General features: G+C 35.8%; 1 protein-coding gene across 4 annotated transcripts in view; it reads left to right on the top strand.

Moving 5' to 3' along the window:
* Nucleotides 1-23770, top strand: part of SMARCA1 (SWI/SNF related, matrix associated, actin dependent regulator of chromatin, subfamily a, member 1) — a 69561-nt gene that overhangs the window by 27520 nt on the left and 18271 nt on the right. For all 4 annotated transcript variants that reach the window (XM_065901386.1, XM_065901383.1, XM_065901382.1 and 1 more), the window contains 6 exons: nucleotides 2190-2322; nucleotides 2907-3055; nucleotides 5221-5340; nucleotides 12619-12729; nucleotides 12990-13103; nucleotides 22119-22241. In XM_065901386.1, coding sequence (XP_065757458.1) covers nucleotides 2190-2322; nucleotides 2907-3055; nucleotides 5221-5340; nucleotides 12619-12729; nucleotides 12990-13103; nucleotides 22119-22241 — 750 coding nt within the window. The remainder of the gene's footprint in view (nucleotides 1-2189; nucleotides 2323-2906; nucleotides 3056-5220; nucleotides 5341-12618; nucleotides 12730-12989; nucleotides 13104-22118; nucleotides 22242-23770) is intronic.

Genomic DNA, 23770 nt, shown 5'->3' with positions numbered 1-23770 from the left:
GTAACAACAATCTTTGGGGGATTTTGTAGATGTTAAAATAGATTTTTCTGGAAAACAAAGTTGCTGTGCTAATTGCAAAAAACAAACAAAACAAAAACAAATACACCCCAAGCCCAACTATAGCATTTGTGTGTTGATTTTGGCTTTTATCATGAAACAGAAATGTCATTTTTTCCCACTCCTAAATATTGAAGAGGGCACATACATATGTTTTAATGAAAAGGGTGTAAAATTAGTCTTTCAGTATTAATTTCCTTAACAACTAAATATATTAAAATCCTTAGCACTGAAATTGGGAGAGATAGGGTTTTAATTTCTGTTATAAAACAATTGGGGCAAGAAGGTAAAAAGGTAACAAAGGAATATATTCCAGGAAAACATTTGCTACCTAAGGACACCATCAGAAACTACTCTATGTTTAAAAAAGATTCAGGGAGCTTTTCTTACCTTTCATCATGGTATCATTTATTGAACTAGAGCTACAACTTGAGTCACTGTGACTCAAGTTTTGAGATATATATAATTTCAGAGGTAAAAAGATAAAACATAGCTATGCATTCAAAATCCCAGGAATTTATGGGACAACTGACTGTCTTTGGAAACGATTAAAGTCATATGCCAATGAGGCAGAGCTTAGAAGTCGTCCCTTTTCTTTTATAATAGAGAATTGAAAATATTGACCATCGGGACATTTTAAAATCCACATGCTTTGGCATAATTGTTACTGCTTTGGGTACCAGACTGCATGTTTGATGTGACTAGGTTGGAGTAAGCCCCAGTAAGTTACAGTGTTACTGAACTGGAAAACTTACTGGTGACACTTTATTTCCTTAAAAGTGTTAGAGGATAGCTGATCTTTCACGATTTACTGATTTGAGTTTGAAATGTAAATATGTGTAGGGGTGTTGCATTCTCTCTCAGTGTGCTGTGTTGAAACTGTTACTGGCTCTAGTGTTTTTATATTTAGTACAAGGGATGTTTTGAACCCTGTTTCTTTGATTTTTTTTTCTCGACCAGCCTCCTCCCTTCACCTATTTGCCCTGGCAGCTTCTTGTGTTTTAAAAACACTCCCCCTGCAATGAACATTGTGGTACATGACTCTTTTTGAATTATGGTTTTCTCAGGGTATATGCCCAGTAGTGGGATTGCTGGGTCGTATGGTAGTTCTCTTTTTAGTTTTTTAAGGAACCTCCATACTGTTCTCCATAGTGGCTGCTTAAAAAAAAAAAAAAAAAAAAAAAGGTCATGAAGAACCTAGGGGCAAGATGGGAATAAAGACACAGACCTACTAGAGAATGGACTTGAGGATATGGGGAAGGGGAAGGGGAAGCTGGGACAAAGTGAGAGAGTGGCATGGACATATATACACTACCAAACGTAAAATAGATAGCTAGTGGGAAGCAGCCGCATAGCACAGGGAGATCAGCTCGGTGCTTTGTGACCATCTAGAGGGGTGGGATAGGGAGGGTGGGAGGGAGGGAGATGCAAGAGGGAAGAGATATGGGGACATATGTATAACTGATTCACTTTGTTATAAAGCAGAAACTAACACACCATTGTAAAGCAATTATACTCCAATAAAGATGTTTAAAACAAAAACAAAAACACTCCCCCTAGCTGTTTATATGTTATCAGAACTTGCCACCTGTCACACCTTTACCAACTGTAAACCATAGGACCAGTTCAAGACCATACAGTAAGGGTATTAATAGTCCATTAATTTTTTATGACCCTTTACTACAGATCCCTGAATTGCCTCAGTAAACAGAAAGAACTGCTTGCTCATGAGAGAAAGCTGACTTTTGCCACCAAAGCAACCCTTATTAACTAATTTGCCCCTCACTTAAAAAACTCCTTGCTAGTGTGGAAGATGTTTGTATTTAATGGCTTAAAGTTACTTAGTAACTTAATCCAGAAGCTTTCAGCTCTCTTTAGTCCTCATCTTAAAGGGGTTTTGTCTGTTGTCCTTCTGGAAATTTCCATTAATGGTACGGCAGAATATTTGCAGATTTCTGTGTTCCCAGGGGTCTCTAGATATTCTTAATATTCTTTACCCTCGTTTCAAAAATGGCAGGTCTAGAGAGATCAGGAACTAATTTTTATTTTCAGAATTTTATAGCATAAGCTGGCTATACCATACATTTTATCCAGAATACCCAACGTCTTATATTAGGATTTTTTTCTACTAGGATCGGGCACATCGTATCGGTCAGAAGAAGCCAGTACGTGTATTTCGTCTCATCACCGACAACACGGTTGAAGAAAGGATTGTTGAAAGAGCTGAGATAAAACTGAGACTTGACTCAATTGTCATACAACAAGGTATTTATACGTGTAAACTGAATTAGGTGTTTTTTTTGAAAAACACGTGCAATTGTCTTCAGAGGAGATTACTTTTAATGAAAGTTGACCAAAATCTGCAAACTTAGTAAAAGAAAAAAGTCAAATTAAAAAAAATGCTAATTTAAATCTGCCTATTTTGAAACCTGGCGTTCAGTATATGGAGTAGGTACTTGAACATCACTAGCTTATAGCTGAATGTCAGTGGCATGTCTTTTGAAGTACTTGGTATTATTTAGCAGATAAAATGTTTGGTTTAAAAATTTTAAAACGTGTATTAGAGGGTGCCTTTTCATACAGAACAATTTGATCTGAGAAATGAAGTTTGAACATGAAAAAATGTTTCTGTCCTTCTATGTTTTAACTGAATTTTATAGAAGGAAATTCATATTGAAATAGAAGGTATGGTAGAAGAAAAACTTGCAGGGTTGTTCATTTAAAAAATTACTTTAAAGCTCACTAAAGTTTTACTTATGTTTAAATGTAGTGGTTTCTGATTAGAACTAATATGCTATGCTTTCTCTGGAATATCATTGAATATATACAACTTTTGTTTTTATTATCAGGAAGACTTATTGACCAACAGTCTAACAAGATGGCAAAAGAGGAAATGTTACAAATGATACGTCATGGAGCCACCCATGTTTTTGCTTCTAAAGAAAGTGAGCTGACAGATGAAGACATTACAACTCTTCTGGAAAGAGGGGAAAAGAAGGTTAGTTAAAATGGCATTTTGTTTTCATGATGGATTGCTTTAACATCAGTTTATTTCAGCATGATTATTGTAGTGTGTTGTTTCAAATGCATGTTTCAAATGACTCATGTTCTAAGAATTTGTAGATTTATATCCAGGGATAATTTAGGGTTTTTTTTTAATTTAATTTTTGGTGAGAAGAGTAAGAACCGGAGTTTAAAATTGAGTGACCTTATATCTCATGCTTATAATATTGGTATTTACTCTACTTAAAAGCCCAAAAAATGTTGTGTTTAATCACTTGTATCAGGACTGCATTTTTGTGACTTTTTTGCATGGGATTAGAAATTATCTACTGATACATTGTGTTAACTGAAACTTTTGTGAACATTTTGTAAAATATTAAAGCATTATTTATTAAAGTATAATAAGCTGTTTCAGAATATTGCAATTTTGTGTTGAATTTACCTTTTTCACAAATTATTATGGATAATTTCAAACATAAGCAAAAATAGACAGAATAGTGTAATGAACCCCCATGTACTTATCACCTGTTTCCAACAACCATCAACCAGTCCTGCCCCATTCACAGCCCCAGTTCATCTTCCCCCTTCCTGGATTATTTGGGAGCAAATCTCAGCCATATCATTTCAGCTGTAAATATTTCACTATGTATTTCTAAAATATAAGAACTCTTTAAAAACATAACCATGATGGCATTGTCCCACCTGAAAAACCCCAATAATTCTTTAACAGCAAAAATCCAGTTATAATTCAAATTTCCAATTATCTCAGAAGTAGCTAAACTTTTTTAAAACTTTTTTAAAAATCAGAATGCATATAAGGTCTATACATTGTCATTGGTTGATATGTCATATGTATCTTTTTTAATCTGTAGGTTCTCCCTCCATTTATGTATTATTTCCCTTGTAATTTATTTGGTAAAGAGACTGGATTGTTTGCCTTTTGAGTTGCTCACAGTCTAGATTTTGCTGATTCCATCCCCACGGGGTATTTTACCATGTTCACTTATGTACTGTATTTCCTGTAAATTGGTCGAATTTACTTTTCAGACTATTTTTTGTTTCTGAGGCTATATCTCCATACATTTATATTATAGCCCCAGCACTTACTTATTTTATAACTGACCTCCCACCCCCCACCTCTGGCAACCAGCCAATCTGTTCTCTGGGTCTATGAGTTAGGTTTTCTTTTTTTTTTAGATTCCACGTATCAGTGAGATCATATGGTATTTTTCTTTCTCTGTCTGACTTATTTCATTTAGCATAATAGCCTCAAGGTCCATCCACGTTGTCTCAAATGGCAGGATTTCCTTCTCTTTAATGGCTGAGTAATGTTCCATTGTATACATTTACACCACATTTTCTTTATCCATTCATCCATCGATGGGCGCTTAGGTTGTTTCCATGTCTTGGCTATTGTAAATAGTGCTGTAACGAACATGGGGGTGCAGGTAGGTATCTTTTCAAGTTAGTGTCTTCATTTCCTTCAAATAAATTCCCAGGAGTGGAATTTGGAATTGCTGGATCATATGGTAGCTCTATTTTTAATTTTTTGAGGAACCTCCATACTGTTTTCTACATTGCCTTAACCAATTTACATTCCCACCAACAGTGTAGGAGGGTTCCCTTTTCTCCACATCCTCTCCCGCATTTATTATTTGTAGACTTTTTGATGATGGCCATTCTAACAGGTGTGAGGTGATATCTCATTGTAGCTTTGATTTGCATTTCCCTGACGATTAGTGGTATTTAGTACCTTTTCATGTATCTGAAGTCATATGTTGGAATTTGAACAATCTTGTGTTACTGTGTTTCATGTTAGTGTGCAAATGTGTTGTTTAATCCAAGTTTGCCTTTGTTTTAGCATTAGCCATGTGTCCCATTAAAATTATGCAGCAGAAATTATAATATGGCTACATTTTCAATGACAAAAGATTTTATAGAAAGCCTAAGTGAGAACACTTAAGAGCCATTTAAGTATTTAAAATACTTGGGGCAAATTAAATTTATATTCAAGTTTGATGTTAACATTGCACTATTACCTTGTAAATTAACAGACTGCATATTTCATATCAAAACCTGACTTTTAAAAAGATAGAAAATCCACAGAATTTTATAAGTAATTCAGTGATAATTTTCTAATTTCAATGCATTCAACTTTAGACTGCAGAGATGAATGAACGCTTGCAGAAAATGGGAGAGTCTTCTCTGAGAAATTTTAGAATGGACACTGAACAAAGTTTGTACAAGTTTGAAGGAGAAGATTATAGAGAAAAACAGAAGGTAACTTTTTACCCTCAACCATTAGATTCTCAAATTAGCATTTCTTCCCGTAACAATTATATATTTAACAAAACACTGGCACTTACCTATCATAATACTGTGCTACAGAGTGAAAGTGATGTATGTCAAAATGATCTCATCTAAGGTCTGGTTTATTATTATTATTATTACCACCACCATCAACATCATTTTTGCTGTTGCTGCTACTACCACTACCACCACTTTTGTTTTTGAGAAGCAGTATAAGATGTGGTTGAGTTCCTGGATTCTAAAGCTGAAATCACAACTCGATCACTAATTGACTTAAATTTTTTTTTATTGAAGTATAGTTGATTTACAATGTTGTGTTACTTTTAGGTATACAGCAAAGCGATTCAGTTATACATACATATGTATTATTTTCAGATTCTTTTCCCTTATAGGTTATTACAAAATATTGAGTATAGTTCCCTGTGCCGTACAGTAGGTCTTTGTTGGTTATCTATTTGATATGTAGTAGTGTGTATATGCTAATCCCAAACTCCTCATTTATCCTTCCCCTCCTTTCCTGTTTGGTAACCATAATTAAGTGACTTTGGATAATCAGTTTTTTCACCTTCAAATGGAGGTTGGAGTAATTACATTATAGAGTAATTAGAACAAAATATGTAGCACTTAGTATTAATTATATTAGTAATAATATTATTGTTAACATATAGTTACTTAAATGCCATAAGGACTTTGTTACAGGTGGTCTCATTTATAAAAGAATGCCTTGTAATATACTTCATGGACAACAAAGGTCTCTTGAAGAAATGGGAATTTTATTTGTCTGTTTAAACTGAAATTATGGCTGTAATTTTAAAAACTTTTAATTTTCAAATGACTTCAGACTTTATTGCAAAAACTAGTAAAGAGTTCACATATATCCTTCACTCAGCTTCCCCTAATGTTAGCAATTTACTTAATCATATTACAGTGATCAAGTCCAGGAAGTTAACATGTTTTCCCCCTAATGTCCTCTCCCTGTTCCAGGGTTTATAATCCAGGATCCCACATTGCAGTTTAAAAACAGAGTTTTATTTTTAAGAGCAGTTTTAGGTTCACAGCAAAATCAAGTGGAAAATACAAAGACTTCCCATATTCCATCTGCCTCCCCCCAGCAGCTTCCTCCACTGTCAACATCCCACACCAGTCGAACCTACACTGACATCATTATCATTCAAAGTCCATCGTTTACATTAGGATTCACTTTTGGTGTTGTACAGTCTGTGGGTTTGGATAAATGTATAAATGACTGGTATCCACCATTATGATATCCAGAATAGTTTCACTGCCCTAAAAACCCTCTGTGTGCTGCCTGTTAATCCCACCCTCCCGTCAACCCCTAGCAACAACTGATCTTTGCACTTTCTCCATAGTCTTGCCCTTTCCAGAATATTATATAGTTGGAATCATACAGTATGTAGCCTTTTCCAGTTGGCTTCTTTCACTTAGTAATATGCATTTAAAGTTCCTTCATGTCTTTTCATGGCTTGGTAGCTCATTTCTTTGTAGTGTTGAGTTATATTCCATTTTCTGGATGTACTACAGCTTATTTATGCATTTATCTACTGAAGGACATCTTGGTTGCTTCCAAGTTTTGATAATTATGAATAAAGCTGCCATAAACATTTGTGTGCAGGTTTTTGTGTGGACATAGATTTTCAACTCCTTTGGGTAAATCCCAAGGAGCACGATTGTTGGACTGTATGGTAAGAGTATGTTTAATTTTGTAAGAAACTGCCAACCTGTCTTCCAAAGTGGCCATACTATTTTACATCCCCGTGGGCAGTGAATGAGAGTTCCTGTTGTGCCACATTCTCACCAGCATTTGGCGTTGACAGTGTTCTGGATTTTTGCCATTTTAGTAGGTGTGTAGTAGCATGTCTTTGTTTTAGTTTGCATTTCACTGATGACATATGATGGGGAGCATCTTTTCATTTGCTTATTTGCCATCTGTATATTTCATCGGGGAAGTGTCTCCTCAGATCTTTCGCCCATTTAAAAATCAGAATGGTTGTTTTCTTATTGTTGAGTTTTAAGAGTTCTTTGTATATTTTGGATAATAGTCTCTTATCAGATATGTCTTTTGCAAACAATTTCTCCCAGTCTGTGGCTTGTCTTCTCATTCTCTTGACCCACATTGTATTTTGTTGCTGTGTCTCCTTGGTCTCTTCTAATCTGTGATAGTTCTCAGTCTTTCTTTGTTTTTCATGACCTTGACCCTCTTGAAGAGTGTTGTTCAGTTGTCTTGTAGTTTGAATCTCACTTTGGGGTTGTTTGACATTTTTTTCATGATTTGATTGACATTTTGCATTTTTAGCAAGAATGTGTTGGAAGGGATGTTACGTCTTTCTCAGTACATCATACCAGGGAACATATGACATCACTATGTCATGTTACTGGGGACAGTAACCTTAGTCACTTTGTTGAGGTGATGTCTGCTGGCTTTTTCCACTGTAGAGTTCCCATTTATCCCTTTGTAATTGATAAGTATCTTGGTGGGGGGAGATACGCCTCAAATTTTTGCCCACTGGTTTTAGTATCTCTTGGTGGAGTTTGCCTGCAATAGTTATTGTGGTGTTTACTTAACGGTAATTTTGTATTTCCTTCATTCCATCTACATTTATTAATTGGGATTTTTCTGTAAGGAAGAGCTGTCCCTTCTCCCCATTTATTTATGTACTCTTTTATTTATATCAACATGGACTCAAGGAGAGTTATTTTTTGAGTTATAATACAATTCTATCATTTTTATTTTGTTACTCAAATTGTTCTATAAAGCTGTTATATTTTTTAACTGACAGAATGAATTTTTTAAAATAAAAAAGCTTATTCTTGGGTATTGATTTTACTGAAAAATCAGAGGTGAGCCATTTTAATTTGCATTGCAACTAGTATGTTGATAATGCTTTGTTGCTATCATTATTTCTGGTTAGTTTTTAGTATCTCGACCAAAATCTATGTGGTTATTCTATCTATAACCTTAATTCAGACTACTTATGGCTTACTCTGAGGAGATGGAGGTGACAGCCTGCATACACAGAGTGCAAACTGCCTTCCTAATATGCTTTTTAGATCTCATTATGTGATATGAATTTTATTAATTTTCCAATTATTCCCTTGGGCTTATTGTTATTATAAGTGTTTTATAAAGTAACAGTGAAAAGTCTAAATATCAGTGGTGCTTCCTACCTACTTTCTTAGAGAAAAATTAGGCTTAGTAAAATATTTGTCCATTTCTAATATAACAAGTTTTCCTGTGTTTCTAATTCTAGCAAAATAATGATGTACAGATATAAAGAAATTTTAATGATAACAATTATGATGACTTTTATAATTGACTAAATCAGATTTTTTTCTGAATATTCTGAGTTGAAATTATATTTTTATTATGTCTTTCCATATTTTCTAGATAGGTTCATAAAATAAGTTCATACTGTCCTTTGAAGAGAATTGAAAACCTGCAAGAATGTTGTTCATACATATGGAAATTGCACAGTGAGGTAGATTTTTATATAAGATTTGTCGAACCAGTTGCATTAGTTTATAACCATACCTGGTGAATTAAGTCATATTGACTGAAATTGATTCTGAATAAATTAACCTGAATAAGTTTGTATTAATGTAGTCTTATCTAAAACAAACTAATTTAGCATGATTTATTCTGTTTTTGAAAATCCAGGAATTGGCCTTTAATACTTATTTCACATTTGAATATCTAAACCTTCAAACAAGTATAGGTTAAATGGCCAAATACATTACTTTTAGAAAGTTATTATTGATTTTTCATCCCAATTGAGACAAATAAATATTGGTTATTAAAAAATATCTTTTCGGGCTTCCCTGGTGGCGCAGTGGTTGAGAGTCCGCCTGCCGATGCAGGGGGCATGGGTTCGTGCCCTGGTCTGGGAAGATCCCACATGCCGCGGAGCGGCTAGGCCTGTGAGCCATGGCTGCTGAGCCTGTGCGTCCGGAGCCTGTGCTCCGCAACGGGAGAGGCCACAACAGTGAGAGGCCCGCGTACCGCAAAAAAAAAAAAAAAAAATCTTTTCTATTACTGTCATCTCACAATAACCCATCTGAGGGGAAAAACAAAACAAAACTCATCATCTTACATAACTCACATTATCCATCTCGTGAACTTTTAGAGGTAAAAGAGACATTTAGTCTAACCTTGTTTGTGATTAAGAAATCCCATCGATAACATCTAGGACAGTTATCTAGCCTCTGTTTTTTTTTCTTCCCCCCATCCAACCTCTGGTTGAACTCGGTCATGTTGGGATTCTTATTCAGGATATTTCATTTCACTCTGTTATATTCTCTGGTTCTCAGAATACTTCTATTTAAAAAAAAATATTTATTTATTTGGTTGCACCGGGTCTTAGTTGTGGCACACAGGCTCCTTAGATGAGGCAGGCGGGCACCTTAGTTGTGGCACGTGGTCTCCTTAGTTGAGGCAGGTGGGCTTCTTAGTTGTAGCATGCAAAAAACTCTTAGTTGTGGCATGCAAACTCTTAGTTGCAGCATGCATGTGGGATATAGTTCCCTGACCAGGGATTGAATCTGGGCCCCCTGCATTGGAAGCACAGAGTCTTATCCACTGTGCCACCAGGGAAGTACCTCAAAATACTTCTTATTTGGCTTATAAGCTCCTTGGTGGAAGAGATTGTTTTATTCGTGTTTGTATCCTTGACACTTGCAAATAGGTACTTAAGACATATTTGTTAAATTATATTGAGTAGCAGTCTACTTTCTTGTGACTTTCCATGTTGGTTTTAATCTTATAGATCAACAAAGAACATTTTTTTCTATCTGATAGACTTTTCTATATGTGGATGCCACCATTTTGTCTTTAGTCTTTACTTCTCTAGACACAGAGTTTATGATTTCTAACCATTCTAATCATCTTAGTTTATCTTCCACTCTTAAAATGTGATAACAAGGTTAGAACTCAGCCAGTAGATGAGGTCAAATAGAGTGGGACCATTAATTGTATTGGATTGGCCAAAAAGTGCCTTCGGTTTTTAAGTAAAAATAAAAGACACATTTTTCATTTTCACCAAGAACTTCATTGAACAACGTATTCACCCTGTTGTTTCACTACCTTCTGGCATTTTTTGGGCAACTTCATAATTCCATCTTCCCAAAACTTTTTATCTTTTTGAGCAGAGAACTGTTCGAGGTTCCTTTTACAGTCTTCCAGGGAATTGAAATTTTTTTCCATTAAGAGAATTTTGTAAAGACCAAAATAATTGGAAATCTGAAGGTGCAATGTCTGGTGAATACGGCAGATGAATCAGAACTTCCCAGCCAAGCTGTAACAGTTTTTGTCTGGTCCTCAAAGAAACATGCGGTCTTGTGTTACCCTGATGGAAGATTATGCATTTTCTGTTGACTAATCATCGAGTGCTGCTTTCAGTTGGTCTAATTGGGAGCAGTACTTGTTGGAATTAATCGTTTGGATTTCCAGAAGGAGCTCATAACAGAGGACTCCCTTCCAATCCCACCATATACACAACAGCACCTTCTTTGGATGAAGACTAACCTTTGGGGTGGTTGTTGGTGGTTCATTTCACTTGCCCCACAATCTCTTCCATTCCACATTGCTGTACAGTACCCACTTTTCATCACCCGTCACAATTTGTTTTAAAATGGAACATTTTCATTATGTTTAAGTAGAGGGGAAATATGGTCAAGAAGGTTTTTTTCGCTTAACTTATGTGGAACTCAAACATCAAAGCGATTCACATAACCAACCTAGTGCAAATATTTTCAGTGCTTGATTTGAATATTTTGAGCATGTTGGCTACCTCCCACGTAGTATAATGTTGATTGTTCTCAATAACTCGATTTGATCGCTATCAACTCCAACTGGTCTACCTGACTGTGGAGCATCGTCCAGTGAGAAATCTCCAGCACGAAACTTCGCAAACCACTTTTGACACGTTCGATCAGTCACAGCACCTTCTCCATACACTGCACAAATCTTTTTTTTTTTGCGTTTCTACCTTTCTTGAAAAATAACGTATAATATGCTGGAAACGTTGCTTTTTTCCTTCCATCTTCAATGTTAAAATGGCTACACAAAAATTCACCAATTTTGATAAGTCTTTTTTTTTTTGAATGCACGCTGATATGACAGCTGTCACATACAATCTAACAGAATTATTTCAAATGAAGTTAAAGACAAGTAAGTGCTACTAGAGCCATCTTACAGAAAAAACCAAACAAAACTTTTAGCCAGCCCAATAGATTAATGGCCTCTTTTGTGTAAAAGTAGTAGGCTAGGCACTGTGAAATCAAGAAAAATATCTGAACTAGAAAAGCATACCTACAGACTCCAGAACTTTATATTGTCACTTTTGTATATTGACTTTTAAATTGCATTTTCTAGCTGATATTGGGGTAAAGTTTTGTAAGGCTACCAAATCATTGTTCACACCACTTTGGATATTTAATAATAACTTACATTTAACTCTTGGCAGTTTACCTAATGCTTTCACGTATATGGTCACATTTAATCCTCAGAGTAGGTATTATTATTATTCCCATTTTACAGATGGAGAAAATAATTTCTTCAGAGTTATACAGTTGGTAAATTGGCAGGACCTGGTTTCAGATTCAGGTCTTTCTGATTCCACTGGCTTTTCCCACAGCTGCCTTACCAAGAGGTCTTATTTTAAAATTTCTCTTGATTTGAAGGGATATGTGGCTGTCATGTTGATATTCATTATTTATGCCTTTCAGCTACTTTCTAATTCATACACTTAACACAGTTACCAGAATCAATATTAGTCTTCCTCCTATATTAGACGCTATTTATTTATTTTGACATAAAATATTAACCAGATTATGCAAATTCTTCTCAATCACTAAGGAAGAGCTAAGTTTCAAACTTACTTAAAAAAAAAAAAAGAAAACCATCCTTGCACTTGCACCTAAACTTGGTATACAGTATGAGGTTTTGGAAGTTGGGATGTATAACTGTGACTTATAAAGCAAGTTTTTTTTTTAATTGAAGTATAATTGATTTACAATATTGTGTTAGTTTCAAGTGTACAGCAAAGTGATTTAGTTATTTCTTTTTCAGATTCTTTTGGGGTGCATGTATCTTTTCCAATTAGAGTTTTACAAAGCAAGTTTTGATTCTTCCTAATGGCTTTGGTTTTCTCACACTTCTACAACCTTGATGTGCTTGATATTTATAAAACAATTTGGAATTATTAAACTCCTCATTCTTGTTTTCATGTATAGCTTGGAATGGTGGAATGGATTGAACCTCCCAAACGAGAACGCAAAGCCAACTATGCGGTGGATGCCTACTTCAGAGAGGCTTTACGTGTTAGTGAGCCAAAGATTCCAAAGGTAAAGCAGTATGAGGCCAGGTTTTATGTCCTACAGTAGAATTCTCTTGTAACGTGGTCTCTGATTCAGATTTACTTATATTAGTGCTAAATCTTAGTCCCTAAATATAACAATACAGAAAAGTACTTGATATGCTCCAGCCATATAAATGGATTCCATTGTATTTATTTTTCTATATATAAAAGAAATAATAAAAGGTAAGTGTGTTCACTTCATGTACTGAAAACAAGTATATATGTAATGCATTTTCTCCCCTGCAGGCTCCACGACCTCCAAAACAGCCAAATATTCAGGATTTTCAGTTTTTCCCACCACGCTTATTTGAGCTCCTCGAAAAGGAAATTCTTTATTATAGGAAGACCATAGGCTATAAGGTAATTTTTCAGTTTTTTGGATTAGCATAATACAATCTTTTAAGCTAATATAATGTATCAAGCTAGACTAGAAAGTGTTCCATTTTAACGTGAGAGAACTTAAGAGTAAGTCAAAATAGTGGTGTTTTTAAAACCAAAGAGGAGGTTTAACTAGAAGCAAAGCATCAAGCTACCCAATCACCAGTAAGATCATCACTAAATGAGATTAGTGGAGAATTATCCAATATTTCAAAATAGTAATACCATTTTAATAATGTTCGTGTTCAGGTGCTCAAAGAATATGTAGAATAAACAACAGGTATGTGTTTAAATAGAAGTGAATGTATAATAGATGACAGGAAATGTTTGATTATTTTCCTCAAAATGACCAAGAAATAGTATTTTTGTGTTTATTGCTCATAGATTGATAGAAGCCCTGTTGGTGGTTAGTGGATTGTGGTCATTTAGGTGTCAAAATAATGATAAACACGATAATGAATTATGGAACTTAAAAATGATGTTTTAGAATTCAAATTTCTTACTTGTATAGGTAGATAAGAACCCGTTTATAGTGAGTGAAATATAATGTTTGTCATACTTACAGCTATCACATTGAGAGATTAAGCGTACCAGGTTATTTCTGTATGTTGAAATTGGCTTTGTAGTGAGTGGAAAGGGATGACCAAATAATAGTCAATAGTGTGAACAAAATTATAAAAGTATTAACACTGTTATAATTTTATGAAGATTTATGTTTTATGAATTGGAAGCTGTGTTTTAAAATTTATTTTGTGAACTTTTATCACAAGTGGAACTGTGACCAGTTATTTTGATTAGTAACTGTAATATGCCTAGAAAAGCTCCATATATATATAAGATATTTAGTTAGTTAATATTTTCGAACTGAGGGAAGAGATATGGGGACATATGTATATGTATAACTGACTCACTTTGTTATAAAGCAGAAACTGACACACCATTGTAAAGCAGTTATACTCTAATAAAGATGTTAAAAAATATTTTGGAACTGAATGAATCTCTAGAGTGTTTCTACTATTTGTCCAAAGTGGGAGCACTGTCATTTGAAATAGAGCAAAAAAGTTTTGCTTGCTATTTATGTACCAAAGTTTAGATATATATAAATAGGGACAAGAAACTTAAGGTGAATATAAGTGGAAATATATATAAATAGGAACAAGAAAGTTAGGGTGAATATAAGTATAAAAATATATAAAGTGGTTAGTTATAATCTGGTTAGGGAAATATGATTAAATTTGAATGTATTTAACCAACAGGACTGGATAAAATCCTTAGGAAGTTGTAGAAGAGTACAGGAATCATGGTTGAACATCGGATCAGGCATAAAACCAGTTTCAAAGAAAGTGAAAACAGCGATATGGTAGAAGAAACAGGCAAGTTATAGGTTTAAAATGTAAAATAAAAATAGTAAAATTAATAAAGTAGTGAATAAGATTTCACGAGGTAAACAAATATATACATGATCCCGCTAAGAATTATTAAACATTTTAGGTTTAGATCATTATTTTCTGTTAACTTTTATTGACTATTATTAGTGAGACTTAAAGGAGAATTAAATTGAAATGTTAGACCTCAGTAATCAACCAAATATCTGTGTAGAGCATCTTATAATTGAATAAATGTTTTACCACATACTTCATTTGATTTCTTAGAAACCCTGCGAGATAGGTGTTATTATCACCTCTATGTAATAGGTGAGGAAACAAGTTCAGTGAGGTTAAATGACTTGTTCAAGGTCAGGCAGCTAACAGAGTTGCCAAGGGTGCTGGTCTCAAACACAGGTTCTGAGCATTCAAATGCTATGCTCTTTCCACTCAGACATTCTGGGCTATTTCTGCATCTGACATAACTCTGCTTCTTTCTGCAGCCCTAAATAAGGACTGTGTTTACAGTGGTTTGACATGTTGTTTGGGAGGTGAGCCAAGTGGTAGTCAAGTAGCAGCAATAAAAAAATCACCTCTGCTAATATAACCGTTTATGCTCCTTCTTTGGAGATACTGAAATTCTGTTCCCTGTGATAATACAGTGCCCACCACATTCTCGCCACAGCTCTGGTTTTAATGTAAATAGTGCCTTTCATTACAGGCAGTTTGTGGTTAAGGGTCAGGGTCTTACATGACAGTTGGGTGGTGGCCAGCTGGAAGGAGATGGAGGAGAGAGGAAACCTTAGAAGAGGGAGGAATGAAGGGACAGCTGCGAAGGGTGATAGGAAGGAGGAAGGTGCGAGAAGAGAGGAAAGGGATGAGTGAGCAGAGGGGAGATGGCACGGCATCCATGCTATGGCACCTTACTGTTTTCTGTTCCTCACCTCCCCCCGGAGAGAAGTGACTGGAGAGGGAGTGTGAGTGAAAGGAGGACTGTTTTTCATTTAATACATATTTATCGAGTGCTCCCCTATGCCAGGTCCTATGTCAAGGTCTGAGGATAAACTGACGAATAAGACAGTGGGGGTTCCTCAGTGCACAGTACTCACGTTCTAATGGAGGAGACAGACATTAAGCTGAAAGCACAGCGTAGTGACGTTACTTGTTTTCAGTTCTTACAAAGGGTGCTATGAGGGATCATAACATGGGTATCTAGTGTGGACTGGGAGATCAGGGAGGTGGTCCCTAAGGACCACCATTTAAGTTGAGATCAGAGAGATGCACAGGAATTAGCCAAGTGAAGTGTGGGACAGAAGCGTTCAGGTGGGGGAGCCACAGGTACAAAGGTGTTGTGGTAGGAAGGAGGATTGCCCCTTCAGAAACTGAAAGAAGGCCAGTGTTGCTAGGGAGTGGTGAGAAGGAGAATGACTTGAGATGAAACTGGTGGGTTGGTTGAGTTGGATCAAGTGGAGCATTGAACATTAATTATAGGTCATATTAATTAGGTTGAACTTCAGAGCAAAGAAAGCCTTTGAGATGTTTTTAAGGCAGAGGGGTAGGTGGGTGATGGAATAATAACAGCAGATAGTTATTTAGTCCTCACTTGTGTTGCTTACTCTTCTTAGTTGTTGAGAAATGATTAGCTCAGTATTCTCAGAAGAGCCCTGGAACTACATACCCATTTTACAGGTGGGGAAACTGAGGCATACAGAGGTTGAGTAATTTGCCCTGAGTAATTTGCTCAAGGTCAAGCCACTTATAAGAGGTAGAATATGATCAGACTTACATTTTTAAAAATCACTCTGGCTGGGCTTCCCTGGTGGCGCAGTGGTTGAGAGTCCGCCTGCCGATGCAGGGGACGCGGGTTCGTGCCCCAGTCCGGGAAGATCCCACATGCCGCGTAGCAGCTGGGCCCGTGAACCATGGCCGCTGAGCCTGCGCGTCCGGAGCCTGTGCTCCGCAATGGGAGAGGCCACAACAGTGAGAGGCCCGCGTACTGCAAAAAAAAAAAAAAAAAAAAAAAAATCACTCTGGCTGCAACACAGAGAATGGTGAGTTTCTCCAGGGAAACCAGCCAGGAGGCTGCTACAGTGTGAAGATGAAAAGATGGTGGTGGCTGGGAGTGTGGTGGTGGCAGTGGGGGTGGAAGGAGAATCGACCCCCTACCACTCCACTCCTAGCCCCAGGCTCTCCTCAGCCCCATCCTGGATTGCCTTTGTACTGTCTTAAGACTTGCCTTGATCCTCTGTATGCCTACTTAGCTGGGGATTTACAAGAGAAAGAAGAATACATTCTGGATGTTGGTTCTTTCTGAACCTTGTCTCTTCCATTCTTTACCAGGGGCTACAGACCTGAGCTAAGGTGGGTGCTTTAATTGGGTGGGTCTTGTGTTTGAGTACAGTTGTCCCTTGGTATCTGCGGGACATTGGTTCCAGAAGCCCACAAAGATACCACGATCCGTGAATGCTCAAGTCTCATATAAAATGGCGTAGTATTTGCATGTAACCTATGCAAATTCGCCCATGTATTTTACATCATCTCTATATTACTTATAATACCTAATACAATGTGATTGCTATGTAAATAGGTATAAATACAATGTGAATCCTATGTAAATAGTTGCCAGCATGCAGCAGATTTAAGTTTTGCTTTTTGGAACTTTCTGCAATTTTTTCCTCAAATGTTTTTGATCTGAGGTTGCTTGAATCCACACATGCAGAACCCGCGGATACAGAGGGCTGACTGTTTAGACAGATGAGCATGGCATGTTAATCACTTGCAAAAGCTTCCTATAAAGGACAATATGATATTGATAAGTGTTGGGCATATCTTCTCAAGGATTCCTAGCATTGATTTTTTTCCCCCCTACTAAACCTCCAGAAAACTAACCCAAGCCACAGTATGAATGGAACAATAGTTTGTTCTCAGATGAACGGGACTGCTGTAGTGGAGTTTCCTGATATTCTCTACGTAGTTAGGTTCTCAAAAAGGGACTCCTTTCCCTCCTTCTGCTTAAATGATTGTTAGCTCAGGGGAGGGAGGTTTTGTCTGAAGCTGGGGGCATTGTGGTGCATGGTTCCATTTTGTCCATTTTGAGTCCCCACTGTCACATTCTGTAGTGACTTGGAGTGTGGTTAGTGAAGGGCTCAGTAGGCTTGAAGCAGTTGGTAAACAACATTTTTCTTCAGGGCCTGCTTATTCGCATTTTTATTTTCTGTTTTGTTTTTTCCCCTCAATACTCAGCACAACAAGGTCACAGCAGTATTCCTGATAATAAGATCTGGAATTAAAGAGTTCTGTTTTATTTGAGGCTGAGAGAAGTAGTTGTTTGTTTTGTCCTAACCACTTGGTAGATAGCTGTGCATTATGTGCCAATTTTCCCTGCTGTCTAAGCTCTGACCTTGTTGCAGGTTAGACGTATTCAGAAGCTTCATTGCTCTTGTGACTTAAAGGAGTTACTTAATGCTTTTAATCACTTGCTCACTAAAACCCTTCCATTGGAAGAAGGTGACTCAATTGATACTTCAATTGCAGAAGTTTAAAAATCCAGAGTATCCAAAAGTCCCATTGAGTCTAAGACATGGAGTGAAAGAGTTTTGCCATATTAGAAGCTGAAGAAAGCTGTAGGACATTCTAATATATATCTTCAATAAAAATTCTTTGGGGGGGATATAAACATTTGACAAATGCAGGAAGTTCTATGATCTTTGTGAGTTTCCGTAATGTGTCATTGTGGGCCACCTGTTTTGCTGTGGTAGAATTAAAATACAGTGAGCTGATTTCAGGTTACTACTTTTATTTTGTGTGTTGTCACATTTAATTCAGTATTCCATATTTCTATGAAATGCTTGCTGAAGCTCCTAAGAAACAAGGCCCCCCAAAAAGTTTTTCACTTTTCCATGGAACATAGCTCTTAATCACAAATTCCTTACTATCTGACTAGCAATCCAAATAATAATTGAGCTGTTTCCTTGAAAGATAACTTCTTGTATATTAAGTGTTACTGGGGGTCATCAGTAATATATACAGTATGAGTACTTGAGATACCATCTAGGTATCTGTTTAGTACTGTTGGCCTATAATTCGTCTACTTAATTCTTTTAGAGCACTTTGAAATCACTCTAGGAAGCTAAATGCCGATAAAACCTCATGAGGTAAAAAATGAATACCTTTTAAAAATAATAAATATTAAGAAGGAGATTATTTGTAGGAAGAGATACAGGAATTTAGGAATTACGAGTCATTTCTAATTCTAAAAATTTTAGCAGTTGTTTATTTGAGTAATTTTTAGAACTAAAATTGTAAATGTGGGCTTCCCTGGTGGCGCAGTGGCTGAGAGTCCGCCTGCCGATGCAGGGGACGCGGGTTCGTGCCCTGGTCCGGGAAGATCCCACGTGCTGCGGAGCGGCTGGGCCCATGAGCCATGGCCGCTGAGCCTGTGCGTCCGGAGCCTGTGCTCCGCAACGGGAGAGGCCACAGCAGTGAGAGGCCCGCGTACCGCAAAAAAATTTTTTAAAATTAAAAGAAAAGTAAAATTGTAAATGTAACATTGATGAAGTCATTCTAAAGTTTTGCTGTATTAAAAATATGGGCAGTCGATCCTAAATCTAATGGTATGGTATAATATTCTGATTTTGTCTTTATTAAAGTTCAGGTGGAAAAGTTTTAGTATTGAAGATACCTACATAGGAATAAAAAGTTCATTTTGTGTGGGTATATTATCCATTTTCTGTCATAAAATTAGATGTTTGTGAAATAGTTTGTTAAAGTATGGTTTGTCAGGTATGGAAAGTTTGAAGCATTTTGGTAGAGAAATATCTTAAGATTAAAGAGGTTTTCCTCAATGAAAGTTAAAATTTATGGCCAAAGTAATTTCACCAGCAACTGAAGGGGTCTGTTAAACTTTTAAAGCTATGTCTGTAATTTTTTTCAACATTTTATTATGAAAAATTTCCAAACAGAAAAATGTCAAAATAATTATACAGTGAACACCCATATACACACCACATATATTTTCCAATTTACATTTTACTGTATTTGCTTTATCACCTATTTGTCCATTTCTCCAGCTTTCTATCAAATGGATATCCTTCTTATTTCTTTATGCATTTCAAAGTTGCAGACATAAGTATATTTCACCCGGAAACACTTCAACATGTATATCATTAGCCAGAGTTCAATATTTATTTGATTCTTTTTAAGATAAAAGTTATATACATTGAAATATATAAATCTTGCATGCCATTTGACGGATTTTGACAAATGCATATGCCTATATAACTGAAGCCCCTATAAAAATATAGAAAGTGCCCCTTCCCAGTCAATCCTCATATTCATTCCCCAGACACAACCACTGTTCTGATATTATTTTCATCTATAGATTAGTTTTTTTGTTCTAGAGTTTCACATAAATGGAATCATATATTATGTGTAAGGCTTCTTTCACTTAGCATAGTGTTTTTGAGATTCATCTATGTTGTCCCATTATCAATGGTGCATTCCTTTTTATTGCCGAGTACTATTCCGTTGTAAGGATATACCACAGTTTGCTTATCCAGTCTCTTGTTGATGGACATCTGGACTGCTTTCTGGGTTTTGGCTCTTGTGAGTAAAGCTGCTATAAACATTCTCCTAAAAGTCTTCATATAGATATGTTAGGAATGGAATTGCTGGTGTGCCTGTGATTTAAAAGTGGAATTTAGCTATTGAAAAAAGTGATTTTTAAATCATGCATATCACTGGACTACATTTCATTTTTAATTTACACCTTCTTTTCCATTTCCATTTGCTACCATCCTAGGCCAGGTGATCATACGTCATTTCTAGATTACAACAGCTTAGCTGGTTCTCTTGCCTCTAGTCGCTTCCTCACTTCAATCCATCCAGCACAAGGCTTGCAGGTGAAAACAGTACTCCCTTGTTGAAAGATCTCCAATGGCTTGCTGTTGCCTACCGTGTAGTTTCAGAAGGCCCTCTAATTCTGTTTCCCCCTGGCCTTGTTTCTTATCCCGTCTCAACATAAACCTTATATATGCTCCTTCCTGTTTTTGCCTTTACCGTTTTTGCTTTACTGCTCCAGCCTAGAATATTCGTTCTCTCTTCTCCATCTCCCCAAATTCTTATAGTTCTTAGAGTATAGCTCAGAATTCCGCAACTAGGTTGTGAGCTTCTTGTGGGCAAGGACCATGTCCACTATTTTTTATATTCCAGTGAACACCTATCACAGTGCTATGGACAAAATAGACATTTAGTCAATACTTACTAATTTGATTGTCTCGTACTGATGATTATGTACAAATGAATCTGTTTTTCAGTCTGTCTTTTAAATGCCCAGTTAGTAGGTTTTATATTTAAACAACTATTGGATACAATAGTTTTAAAAATACTTATTTTTAAATTACAGTGCTATGGTTGAAACTCTATGAAATGTGTATAACAATTAGAGAAATGTACTCTAGTATGTATTATAATCATGTTTTAGTAAAACCGTGACTATTTGATACCTCTAGAGGATGAGTCATTTATGATAGGTGTGCCTTCCAAACAGTGGAAGGCTTACTGCCAACCCTGCTCTTGCCATGTTTGATGGATGCTATAAAATGTACTATACATGTTATATACCTGCCCTCGTAAATCAACGTGCTGCATTGTCACTGCAGATGCACTTAAAAATGATGTGAGGCTTTGCGCCGAGTGACTTAGTTCATCACTGCATACAATGAATGCTGCTTTATACTGCTGAACTGTATGGGTTGTCTAAGTTCATGGTGACACACTGAGGCCCCTGGGACTACAGTTTTGAGATACAAATGACTGGCTGACTGCTTGCTTACTTGTAGAGCTGAGCTTCTGTCCTCAGTCTTTTGAACTTGAGCTCTCTTCTTCTCAGTTGCCAGTGTATTGCAGCTCTGTATACTATGCAGAGCTGTATAGTATACACTATACCTTCTGTTGCTCACTGCTACTGTAGTTTTTTTCCCCTTGACTGCAGGCCCCATCACAGCTATTTGTGTGCTTTGCTTACCCCTTCCCTCTTATATATAGTCTCCATTTTTTTTTTTTTTGCTTCTTCATTATCCTGTCACTCTTTCAGTCTTTGCATTTTATGTGAAGATGCTGTCTCTTTCCATATCCTGGAAGGCAATAAAAGTACTCCTTTCTTTTTGCATGTTGAACTGATTAGAGCATTGGATGCAGTCTTCAGGTGCATTGCCACTTCTCTACCCTGGTCTGTATTGCCAGGTGAATATGGGCTCTTTTTGTACTACCCAACTTTTTGTTTCTGGGCTTGAGATTTTATTGTATAATGTTGGTGTTGGGGATAATGATATTATTATTACCATGTATTACAATATCATAAGGATTTTTTTGTTCCACAGTGTAATTAAGTCTAGAATATAATGTAGCATTTAGCTGTAACTGGTTTTTAACTGTAAAATACCACGTGGCACATTTAAGAACAGTTTTACTTTGGTAATATCATGGTAGTAGAAATGTGGAGAGGGTCATGTGTCATTCTGGTATGACTTTATTTTGTTTCCTGCTGAAATAACTCTAAATATTGATATAAGTATGTATACCCTTAATTAATTTTTCTCAACAGTTTACTCATAACACACCTCTTGATTCTTAGGTCCCAAGGAATCCTGATATCCCAAATCCAGCTGTGGCTCAAAGAGAGGAGCAAAAAAAGATTGATGGAGCTGAACCTCTTACACCAGAAGAGACTGAAGAAAAGGAAAAACTTCTCACACAAGTAACATATTTTAAGTGATTGAAATACTTCTAGCCAACGAATAGAAAAAAAGATATTATAAATTACACTTACTTTTTATTGTATGGGCCTGGTACCCTGATTGGACACACCAACACAACTCAGGGCTATTTTGTAAACATAAATTTAGGCCAAATATCCCTATTTTTTAATTCCTTTTATAGAATATACTCTTTTAGAAATACTGAAAAATGTATAAGTGCAAAATATAGGTGTCAATTATAAGAAATAAGACATGCATTTTATCAATTATAATAAAGTCAGTTAATCCACATATGAATCCTGATAGACAGTAATTACTAGCATATTCTTGAAAATTTAAATTTATTTTATTGATTGTGAACTGTCCTCTGAAATTATACTCTACTAATCTTTTATTTATGGAATGATTTCATAATTCTCAAAATGCCTTATATTCTTTCTTGAAAAGAACTTTAATACAATGATGAGAAATTTCTGAAACTATAAAAGGTGCTCATTGTATAGTTAAAAGCTAATAGTTAATAAGTAGGGAACATTTCGATTTGAACAACATATTAATGCTTTCTGGTCATTGTTGCTTTAATGAGTTTTACGAGTGTCATACTTCCAAAATAATCTGTAGAAGATAAAAAGAATCACAGTGCAAAAGATCCTTGGAAAATAGTAAAGAAACGTGTACTGTATGATACCACCTTAGTATAGAAAGTAGCCAGCAAGATTTATTTATTCAACAAATTCTTTTGAACAATATGCAAAGCACAGTGCTAGGAAATTTTCCACATTAATTATTGAAAGATAGTTTTTATATTTATATCTTATTTATTATATAGGTCTTTTCTTTGTTATAACATGTAATTTTATTGAATGAAGTTTTACAAATTACATTCATAATTTTTGAGCCAAATGCCTGGAAGTCATAAAGTTTAGTTTGAAAATGTAATTGCAACTGGTTGAATATTAGGACTTACCACAGAATAAAGTAAAACATTTAAATATTCATGATTTTTTTTCAAAATTTATTTCCTGAACACAAAAATAAAGTTATGGTCTTAGAATGTTACTTGGCTTGCAGTATATTGCGAATGTACAATATATTGTGAATATACAGTCTCAACTGAGAAATTGCTTTGGTTTGTAATTAGAAACAAAATCAATTTTTTGCCCCTCCTAGTACTTGAAGTCATCTTTAATCACCTTTCTCTACTGCCCTAAATAATTAATCTTTTAAAAAATCATGGGAGTACAAAGGAACAAAATGTGGGGTAATCTAAAATCTTTATCAACTAACACCTAGGGATAGAGTTTTGCTCTGTCAAGGGTATCACATTTATGTGGGTTGGGACTTGAGGAGTGGAAGACAAAAATTTGATCTCGTGACTTCAAATAAATACCAAAGAGACTTAAAACACTGATTGGTCGAACTGTTCTATCTTTTAGGAAAGAAATTGAGCAGGCCCAATAACATTCTGTTTATCGAATCCTATTTATGAATATAATTTTGAACAGAAATTATTTGTTCACAGTAGTTT

Source organism: Phocoena phocoena, chromosome X, assembly GCF_963924675.1.
Source record: "Phocoena phocoena chromosome X, mPhoPho1.1, whole genome shotgun sequence".
NCBI lineage: Eukaryota > Metazoa > Chordata > Mammalia > Artiodactyla > Phocoenidae > Phocoena > Phocoena phocoena.
This window is presented reverse-complemented; position numbering and strand designations above follow the sequence as displayed.